Source organism: Vanacampus margaritifer, chromosome 6 (genome assembly GCF_051991255.1).
Source record: "Vanacampus margaritifer isolate UIUO_Vmar chromosome 6, RoL_Vmar_1.0, whole genome shotgun sequence".
Lineage (NCBI taxonomy): Eukaryota > Metazoa > Chordata > Actinopteri > Syngnathiformes > Syngnathidae > Vanacampus > Vanacampus margaritifer.
This window is the reverse complement of record NC_135437.1, coordinates 27,057,010-27,068,030: the sequence shown is the minus strand read 5'-3', so window position 1 is coordinate 27,068,030 and position 11,021 is coordinate 27,057,010. Positions and strand designations below refer to the sequence as shown.

The following is an 11,021-nucleotide window of genomic DNA, read 5'->3' as shown; positions in this document are numbered from 1 at the left end:
AAATAATTCTATATGTTACAGCTTGAAAAAAACCTCTTGTTTTTAGTGTAAAAACACCATTTGCGAGATAAAAACTCTTGCCAACACCATAAAGTGCTTAATTGTATTATGAAGTGCTTTGACAGAACAAGAAAAGATTTCCATTTTTCAACATTGAATCATTCACTGCCATTGACGGCTATAGACGTCATAAATTCATTTGAACTATTTCTATTAGTTAAAAAAAAAAATCCATTTTTGTTAACAAGAGTATAAAAACCTAGGAAAAAATGTGGGGTACATTTAGAACAGATCTAAAATGTGTGATTAACCATGAGTTAACTAGTGAAGTCATGCGATTAATTACGATTAAAAAATCAGGGATGTGATTTTTCCGCTAATTGACTCCGACAGATAACATCTTCTGCTATAACAAAGACATTTGTGGTATGCTCTAATATGAGTTACTTTTCATTTGGTCATGATACAATTATTTGTTCATGAAATTTGAACTCTTCAACATTATTTATGTGTTAACTTAGTAATCACATTAGTTAGATATGATGATATTCTCAGTGATAGTTTTTAAAAGCAAAGGCAGTCCAATGTTTTTGAATGTGACTGATTTTGAGTTGACTAAAACTGCCATTTTATATGGGATAGTTCAATATACATTGAAAATTTATGCTGTTGTTTTGTCTATTTCTTTGTCATGTGAGTGCATTGAAAGTACCTACTGGACCTAGCTGGGTGCCAGCGGCCCCCAGACCCCCGGCTAAATTTTCAGATAATTTCACTTTGGTCAAATCACATCCCTGAAAAATGTAATCGCCTGTCACCCCTAATTTTTAATCTTTTTTTTTTTTTGTGAGTTTATTTTTTAATTTAGCACTTGGAGATCACATGGGGAAATGGAAAAATGAGTATCTCCTGTTAGTTGTCAATGTTTGATTCCATTTCACCCATCGCATGTTAGCATGTCCCTCTCTCACTTGTTAATAACGGAGCACAGCAGTGGGAGGCACAGTGCTCGCCGCCCCATGCAGGGAGAAATCTCCAGTATTAGTCAGAGCTGGCATCGGATGCATCCGTGGCATGGAAGCGGCCAAAAATATTTCAGCGTGCCTGCATTTTTCCCTTCAAACTTTTAGGCATCGGAGGACTTGAGGTAGGCTTGTCACTTGAACGCCGTGTTTTGTTTTCATCGTTCTCATTGCTTTTTTGATTTGGCTTGTTGTCACGTTTTGGCTTCACCCTTTTTGAGCCTCCCACTCTTGTTTACCGCCTTTCTATTTGCAGCAACAAGTTAAACAAATTGCGTCTTAACTCTCGGTGATCTGTAGGAGAGTATTTTATAAGGTGCTTCATAATGGGTGAATAAATATCGCTCATTTGTGCGCAACCAAAATGTATTTTCTTTTTAAAGGCAGAAATGTTAGTACAGCTCCAGCCTCACCCACGACAATATCTTCTCATTTTGTCTTTGTTGTTTCATATCATTTAATTGAAGCACGATCCATCTGGTGGAGCGGTAAAGCAGTCAGTCCTTCATTAGATGTAATAGCTTCAGTAATCAAGCTCTTTTCCCAAGGTAGCTTTTAAACACCAAGAGATTACTGGGACATGTTTGTTAATATTTAATGAACATTTTATTATTTGGTCGAATCGGTATCCGTTTCTACCAGCTTAATGTATGTATAGTTGTTGTTGTTTTTTTTTAAATCGAACAGCCCAGTATGTAGTAAGTCAAGCAGAGTGGAAGACGCGCTTGGATTACTGCAGACCCATTAAATATATTCGTTCCAGAGAGGATTACCAAGACCCATTTACTTCATCCTGACTGCTCTGTCTTAAGGCTTCCACTGCTTTGCTAAGATGATGGCCTGCACGTGAGGAGTTGCGAAATGACCTCACAGTCTGCACTTTAGAAGAGTAAATGGCAGGCAGAGAGATGATGATGATGATGATGTGAAAATCACCGCAGCAGCCGCTCATGATGCTCTTAGTGGGCGGGACTTTTTACAGCTTTTTCGATATGATCTGTCAAAAGCTTTTTATATGAATTCCGTTTTGTTTTTTTCAGTTTTGTGCCATCTGCCTGCCTGGCACTCAAATCGGCCCCTCCACTTCACTTGCCCCCCCACCCCCCACCCCCATACACACACACAAAAATAAGGTCACTTCTTGAAGTCTCTCCATGCCGCCCGCCTCTTAAGCCTCAGTGCAGACCAAGAATGCAGCTTGAGTCGAGCAGGGGGTAAGACTTGTGTCCAGCTCCCTCACGTGCCGCCGCACGCTTCCTTCTGGCGCGTTAAATGCCGTGTAGGGTTCACTTATCATCACTGGCGTAGGCTAAAACAAATTATTTGTCCTTTCTCACATTAGCTGTGGTGGATGGATTCGGTTCAGTTTTGTTATTGTCACATTTACTGAAAAGGATGTGATGTGGATTTTTATTTTATTTTTTCTTCATCCAAATCCAAAAAAAAAAAAAAAAACAGTATTATTCACTGCACATATCCAGACTCGTTTTGATTTGTGGATGTTTATATATATATATAATTTTATTTTATTTATTTTTTAAATTTTGATCACACAATACTTTTTTTTATATTACACACAAGAAATACACAAAATAAAAAAATAAAGCTAAAACTAATGGGGGGGGGGAATACACTAAAGCGAAGTATTTTCTTTAAAAAAAAAAACTGCTAATAAAATCTTATTAATCCTGCTCTGAAATCTGCTTAAATTTACTAAATTTAAAAAAACACAACTCAAATGAAAAATATATAGCTTATAAAATAATATACAATTCATGCAATATAATATAAATGTAATATAAATAATTATAATATAAATTAATATTTTTTAATATATTTTTAATATTTGTAATAATATGTTTTAATTATAATTGTATAATATAAATAATTATAAAAATAATAAATAGTGAAAATTCTGAAACGCTTACAAGCCTACTTCCTTGATGAGTTGTAACTCTGACTGTCTATGAATCTTCTCCTGCAGGTCAATCGAGAGCCAACATGATCCCGCTGAAACAGCCGCGCAACATGAAGGCATCCAATGACACGCTGGCGTCCATCGATTTTGAAAGCCTTCCCGAGCAACCTCTACCCAAGTCAACCCCGCCGCCCTTGCCGAAAAAGGCGGTCCCTCGCTCTATCACAGAGCCCAACCTGGCCGCCAAAGAACCCCTCCCGGGTGCCTTTCGAGCGAGGGCGGAGGCCAAACCTGGCGGCACAAACCTGAGCGTTGCCAACCCCCTCTATGACTTGGACACCACCTGGGAGACGGCCAGTCAGAGCTCCTCCATCAGCACCCACGACCAGGAGAGCGGCGACTCCCTGGAGCGGCCGTCAGCCACCGTCGGCAAAGCCCGCCCAGCGAACAGCATGTCTTCGTTGATGTCGCAAGCCAGCACTGCAGCCGGCGCCGCCAGAGAGAGGAAAGTCTACCCGAGCACCGAATCGCTCGCTGGGAAGAATTGCAAACCGGGACAAGGCGCCGCCCCTTCCAAGCATCCCAGGTCCGCACTTTACCGGGGGCTGGACAGCTGGGATGAGGTGGTGGGCCGGATCAGGGGCCTCCACACGGACACCCTGCGGAAGCTGACGTCCAAGTGCGAGGATCGTTTCATGGCTGGTCAAAAAGATCACTTGAGATTCGAAACTGATAGTTGGTCCGACTTCAGGCTGACCACCGGCAAACCTTGCTGCGAGGCCGGAGATGCCGTCTACTACACCGCTTCGTATGCCAAGGACCCGCTCGTCAACTACGCCATTAAGGTCATTTATACTGATATGCTTCTATTTTTTAAAAGGGTTTGAGAAATGTGTCTTGTGCGACTGAATAAGTCTACCCCAAAGTTCGTCCGTTTAACACAGTGATCTCAAATAGGTGAGCGGGGAGGGGCGTGTGACCCCAGGTTTATTTTGCCGTACTAGAATAATGTGTAATTGCACATCCGTCACAGTAGGTGGCAGGGGGCGCTCCCTTTTGTTAATGCGCAAGGAGTATTACATACCGACATATCATGTTTATTACTAGGGATAGACCGATTATCGACGCAGATATTCAGCATTTTGACGAATACCAGCATCGGACATTTTGAATAATCATACGGCTGATAATAGATCCATTTAAGAAAGTGTTGGGAGAAAAAATAAATAAATCAGGGAACTAATTACTTAAATTTTCATAGATGCTTCTGACCTTGGGAACTCTCTGCACCTTCTGTTTTTGTTTGAAATTAAAACGAAGATAAGTAAAATTTTAATAACCTGCTTAAGATCATTTTAAATTTTAAAAAAACTTTATTAAAAATAAAAATAACTCCAATATTTTATGAACCCTAAACATCGTTAAACTAACATATGCCGGAAAAAATAAATAAATAAGAGCTGGAGTTTGTATTTAAAAAAAAATTTTTGCCAATATTTTATTTATTTATTATTTATTTATTTATTTATTTATTTTATTGAAAATGAATATCTGCTCCAAATATCGGTAATCAGCCCTGAAGAAACCATATTGATCTATCTCTGCTTATTAGTTCAACTTCACTCATTCGTATCTTAAATCGTCTTTACTCATTGAAATGACTGGAAATTCTTCTAAACCATTCTAGCCTTGCTATTTTTTTTAATTAGCACTAAAGCATACTGTAATTAAATAAATAGCATTTTTTTTTTTTAATTAACAAAGGTAGTATGATCACGTACTTTCCTGCCTGGATGTAGTGAGCCAATCATATTGCAGCATGCTGTGTCCTGCCTGGAACGCTAGTGGGGTCCTGCCTAGAATTCAAGTAGAAGTCGTCGTATAGTTGTTCGCCGCAGAGGGTAAAGAATACATTATATGAATGTGTACTGTTACTTTTTATTGTCTGTCTACATGTGTTGCCGTTTGTGCTCAAGTATCTGTTTAGGTTTATAGCAGTGGTCCTCAACCATTAGCGGGCCATGGCGGGCTTCACACTTGAAAAAATTAAAAACTCACTGTACTTTGTTTTGTTTTTTATCCGAAGCTGAACAATCTTTTACTTTGAAAAGTGACTGGATTTTTCCTGTTACAACTGTCTATGACGGACTCTTGACGCATGTCAAGATGCTAATTTTCTAGGTTGCGTGCGAGCATCATGAGTACAGAACAGACGTATTTGGAAAGTCTATGACCAAGAAGAAAGACGAAGGTGCATACAGTTGACAATTGCGAGCTTTTGTCACACGTCAAATTATAGTGATTCAGTTTATGTGCGATCGCCAACCGAGAAGAGTAAAGTTGATATAGAAAATATATACGGATGGAGAACTCCAGTTTGTACAAGAGAAGCTGTAGTGTCATGGCAAGGTTTTTTGTTTTTTTTTGTTTTTTTTTAACGTATTATTCAAGAGCGGCGTTCTCGTTGCTGTGTCTGGTCTGCAAGATACAAAACGGATAGCGATGGTCTCATTATTCATACCGGATATGAAAGTCTCTCCGCTCCACAGCCCTTCAAAGCTTTGCTTTCGTCCTCAAGAGACTCTCGCGCTTCTTTTTTTTTTTTTTTTCAATCAAGCCCATACAAGCACTCTGCCTCTCCTCATTAAGCTTTCCCCAACTGGCTATTTCCATCCCCCCTTATTTGAGCTCACTGGCTCTCGATATTTTTGTAATTAGGCTGGATTGACACAAAAAAAAGAGCACAACATTTTTCTGTGTTTAATCCATGATATTTTTACCTGGAGCAAATGTTAACTCATTCTCTCCCAGCCATTTTCACTGAAGTAACCCCCCTTCGCTCCAGGCTGTTTTACTGGATTTTAACAGATTTTGCAAGGCGCACAGAATATTGTGTTGTATTGCTATAAAAACATGGAACCTACCAAAAAAAAAGATGAGTTTTTTCTTTCATCAGGGAAAAAAAGGATATTTATATCTGTTTCCGTTTTGCTGCAATATGCGTTAGAATATAGCAAAGTTTCATTATTCACAAACCTGTTGAAAAGAGCTTGTTGCTACATGGCCCTGGCTGGTCTCTTATACTCTGCTGCCACCTGCTTTCCATTTTTTGTAATAGCTGCCATTGCTTTAAGCGACCTCTTCAGATCAGAAAGTGCATCAAAGCCTTTTGTATGCTCGAGCATTAAAAACCTATTTAAAAAAAAAAAAAAACGTACTTATACGTTTTTGGGTTTGAATGAGTTAACAATCTCAATTTTGTTTTTTGTAGATCTGCCGAAGCAAAGTGAAGGACACCCAGCAGCAGTTCTTCCACAGCCTGGCGGTGAGGCAGAGCCTGGCCTTGCACTTCAACATCCAGCAGGACTGTGGACACTTTTTGGCTGACGTCCCCGGCAGCATGCTACCCTGGGAAGAAGAAGAAGAAGAAGAGCAGGAGGAAGGAGATAAGAAAGAGGATGGAGGCAGCTTGAAAGAAGTTCCATCAGACGCAAAGTCCAAGCATCCAAACGGTGAGTTGGACGAGACCTCGGCACACGTGGACGCCGGCCGCCCGAGGAGCCGCGTGGTGGTCATCACGCGCGAGGTGCCTTTCCAGACGGTGGGCGACTTCGTCCGCCACGGCGTGTCCCGACACGTCCAAAACCCGGAACTGTATGAGCGCCAGGTGTGCCTCCTCCTGCTCCAGCTGTGTTCAGGCCTGGAGCACATGAAGCCTTACCACGTGACGCACTGCGACCTGCGTCTGGAGAACCTGCTGCTGGTTCACTGCCAGCCCAGCAACGCCGCCACCGTCGAGCCCAACAACAACAGCGGCGGAAAATCGGCCGCCGCCGCCGCCAACTCCACCTGCCCCGCCCGCCTCATCATCAGCAACTTCTCCCAAGCCAAGCAGAAGAGCGCTCTCATGACCTCCGACCCCGGGACCCTGCAGGACCGCTCCCGACTGGCGCCGGAAATTATCACGGCCACTCAATTCCGCAAGTGCGACGAGTTCCAGACCGGGATTCTCATCTACGAGATGCTGCACCGGCCGAACCCCTTTGAGGAGACGCCGGACCTGAAGGAGCAAGAGTACACCTGGGCGGACCTGCCGCCCCTGCCGGTCCGATCGCTCTACTCGCAGGGCCTGCAGCAGCTGGCACGCTTACTGCTCACCGTCAACCCGTCGGAAAGAATCCGCATGTCGGAGGCTCGGGCCTGCCTGCAGTGCTTGCTGTGGGGGCCCCGCGAGGACTTGTTCCAGGCTCTGGGCTGCAGCGGCGCCTCGGGCTCCGTGTCGTCGGCCACCTCCGGCCAGCGCCAGGCCACCCTCCAGAACTGGCTGGACCTGAAGCGCACGCTGATGATGATCAAGTTCGCCGAGCGCTCCATGGACTCGGCTTGCGGCGTCAGCTTGGAGGACTGGCTCTGCTGCCAGTATTTGGCCTTCGCGACCACGGAGAGCCTGAGCCGGGTGGTGCACATCCTGCAGCAGCCGCAGCCCCCATCCCAGAACCAGAACCAGGCCCAGGCCGTCCCCCCCGGGCACAACCACGTTCACATAGCGCACACCTTCCACCAAACTCAGTCGCAGCCACTCTGAGCTCCGCTGCTGGGTGGTTGCCATGGCAACAACTTGCCCCAATGTGTTAGCTCCACGCCGATGCATCGTTAGCACCCAACGGATTCATGGATAAAATTGTGCTGATTCAACATCATCAACAAGACAGATTTCAGAGGTGGCAAATCCAGGTCCAGAAGGTAAGAACCCTGCCACAGTTTGGCTTTAGCCCCTGATGCTAGCTAACTAGCTCCCTAGCTGGTAAACGAGCACCATGAGAGCTAGCTAGGGAGCTAGCTACCTAGCTAGCACCTGGGGCTAAAGCCAAACTGTGGCAGGATTATTATTTTCTGGACCTGGATTTGACACTCCTGGTCACAATGATATTAAAACTAATGAAAGAAGATTTGTACCATTGGCAAGAGTTTTGATAAAATTAGGTCTAAAAGTATGTTTGTATAGATAAGCTCAGTTTGGACTAAACTGTTACGTCTCAATCGTTGGCGGCTTTCTCCAGGGAATATAATTTATTTTAATGTTAAATCTTCAACAGATAGTTAATGTTAAAATTGAATTTTTTCGAAATTGCCGAATTCGCTTAAAACACAGGTGTCAAACTTGCTGCATGGTTTTGGTGTTTCCCTCCTCCAACACACCTGATTCAAATGATCAGGATCGTTGGAAGAGTAACCTGATGGCCTTCAAGGGCCGGAATTGCTTGCCTCTTCTTTTCTTTTTTTTTTATGTTAGCCTCCTCCCACACGCCCGATTCAACTAATCAGGTGTGTTATCAGCCTCCTGCAGAGCTTGCTGATCACTGATCATTTAAATCAGGTGTGTCGGAGGAGGGGGACATCTACAACAAGGGTGGGCGATTCTGGTCCTCAAGGGCCCTGTGGTCCCTCCTCCAACCCACCTGATTCAAACGATTAGCTCATCAGCGAGCTCTGCAAAAGCCTGATAACGATCCTGGTCATTTGAATCAGGTGTGTTGGCGGAGGGACCTGATAGCCCTCAAGGACCGCAATTGCTTACCCTTTTTTTTCAATGTTACCTTCCTCCCACACACCTGATTCAACTAATCAGGATTGTTTATCAGCCTCCTGCAGAGCTTGCTGATCGTTTGAATCAGGTGTGTTGGAAGAGGGAAACATCCAAAAGAGATGTGGGCAACTCTGGTCCTCAAGGGCTTACCTGTACCTCCTCCAACACGCCCGATTCAAATGTTTAGCTCATCAGCAAGCTCGACAAAAAAATGATAATGAATCTCGATCATTTGAGTCAGGTGTGTTGGAGGAGGAGAGGATCTAAAACGGGGTTTGGCAACTCTGTTCCTCAAGGGCCCTCCAGTCCCTCCTCCAATACACCTGATTCAAAGTATTAGCTCATCAGTAAGCTTTGCAGGTGCGTGATAATGACCCTGATCATTTAAATCGGGCTCTTTCAGTCCTCAAGGGTCCTCTGGTTCCTCCTTCAACACACCTGAGTCAAATGATTAGCTCATCAGCAAGCTTTGCAGAAGCCTGATAATAATCCTGATCATTTGAATCGGGTATGTTGGAGGACGGAAACATCGAAAACATGCAGGACTCTATCCCTCAAGACCGAAGTTGGACACCTGTGGTCTAAAACATCTGATGACATAATAAGAGAGACAAATGACGATCCGATTTGACATGAAGACAATTTGTAGCTGGTGAAGCCAAAGACCTGCCACAAGTTGTCCATTTAAACATCGTAACAGAAGACATTACGAGACTTACGTTTACGATCTCGTCAAAAATGAGCCAGTGATTTATTAGCGACTTGTGAAGCTTTTTTTTTTTTTTTTTTAAGTCAACGCCAATAAATCCTCACAGTTGCTGTCAAATATTTTGACACGTGTGCAAGGTGATTTACAGTCTTCAAAGTAGTCAACGTACAAAAACGGCCTCGTTAATGTTTTGGCTTCTTGTCACAGAATGTGCAATGTATTTTTTTTTTCTGATTCTCACGATAGTTTTGTGGCACATAAAATGAGAATTCCCACTGTGGACGAACAAAAAGGGAATTTTCCTGGACTGGACTGCAAACTTCTTCTTCTTTTTTTTTTTTTACCCCCACCAGGTTGTTTTGGGGAAAAATTGGCGGCTTTGGCGCTGCTCCGTCCGTTGAGCTTCCAGGATGTTGGAGTTTGACAGACAGCATGTAAGAATGTAAAACGTTCCCCGTTTGGACGTTCGAACCGATGAACCACTCGGTCTCACCCGTGGAGACGCGCATCCATTCCTTTGCCGTCCTTCTGGAACACGGACGCCTCATCCTGCTCTCACCCGTTTGCATTTTTTAGGGGTGGGGGAGCCTCCGGCCCGCGGACCACATGACCTTTCATCTGGCCTGACGTGCATTTGTAATAGAAAGGAAAACTGGGAGGAACTGACATCCAAAAAAAAAAAAAAAAAAAAGCCAGGAACACTCGTATGTCATCACGATTCGATTTTTTAGCATCCTGAGAGGACTTTGATGTGAAGGCACATGGGTTCATTTGTGGTCAGCACGCCTTTTATTCAACTCCACTCTGTTTTTTGCACATCCAAACAGACATGGACAATTCACGTTGCATTGTCTTTTATATTATTTTTGCTTGGTTTTCTTTTTGGGAAAAACAATTGCCATGAGGGAAAAATGTTACTTTTGCTGAACGGCGGCGGGAAGGGGGGGGGGGGGTGAGACAAAGCAGGTGTGTAAAGGATTTGTATACTAAAGTGTGTGGAGAGCACTGGCGGCTGTCCTTGTATTTAGAGATTTAAGCGTAAATATATACATAATCTATTTTAATCCACAACGCGCTATTTTGTCGAGCACCTAAATAACATTTGAACTTGACTTTGTTCAGCCTTGACTGGGGAAAGACGAGGCGAGTAAGATCACTGTTGGAATTACACGATGGGATTACGAAATCAACACACCCCTGCGAAAATAATTGTTCTTCCGAGCAGATTTTTAAGAGGGCCGATTTGTTTTGTGTATGTTTGTTTTTTTAGATAATTGTACTGTCATGTGTACGGCGGTGTCATTAGGGCAACGTATTATTTTTTTTTTTTCAAGGTGGGGGTAATATTCAGAGAAAAAAAACTCAAATTTACAAGAAAAAAAAAATCGCATCAGAAAGCCAAATATTTTCGCCGAGGTGTGTTCACGTTGCATGTCTGTTTGCTGTCATGTACACGGTAGTTGACCTGCTTGTGGGTTCCGAACCACTCATACACACAAAGTAGGTGAGCGTCGGTTAATAACGCGGGTGGGGAACCTGCAGCCAGTGCAACCCTATTTTTGCCCCCCCCTCCACCCCAGATTTTAAACAAACATCGTTAATGTTTACTTGTATATGTATACAATCCAATATCATGAATGATCACCACTAAACAGCAACGTATCCATTGTGCTTTCTTGCAACAACACATGTACAGAAAGCCTCCTGGATGTTTATTGTTAACCAACAGTGACCGGGACAAAAATATTAAAATCTATGTTTTTTATATGGATGTAGGCATTGTTG

The 11,021-nt window shown here is 43.3% G+C and overlaps 1 protein-coding gene across 1 annotated transcript in view; it reads left to right on the top strand.

The window, feature by feature from the left end:
- peak1 (pseudopodium-enriched atypical kinase 1) overlaps positions 1-11,007 on the top strand; it is a 71,741-nt gene extending 60,734 nt beyond the window's left edge. The window contains exons 6-7 of the mRNA XM_077568517.1: positions 3,007-3,785; positions 6,212-11,007. Coding sequence (XP_077424643.1) covers positions 3,007-3,785; positions 6,212-7,525 — 2,093 coding nt within the window. The 3' untranslated portion in view covers positions 7,526-11,007. The remainder of the gene's footprint in view (positions 1-3,006; positions 3,786-6,211) is intronic.
- Positions 11,008-11,021: the final 14 nt, after the last annotated feature.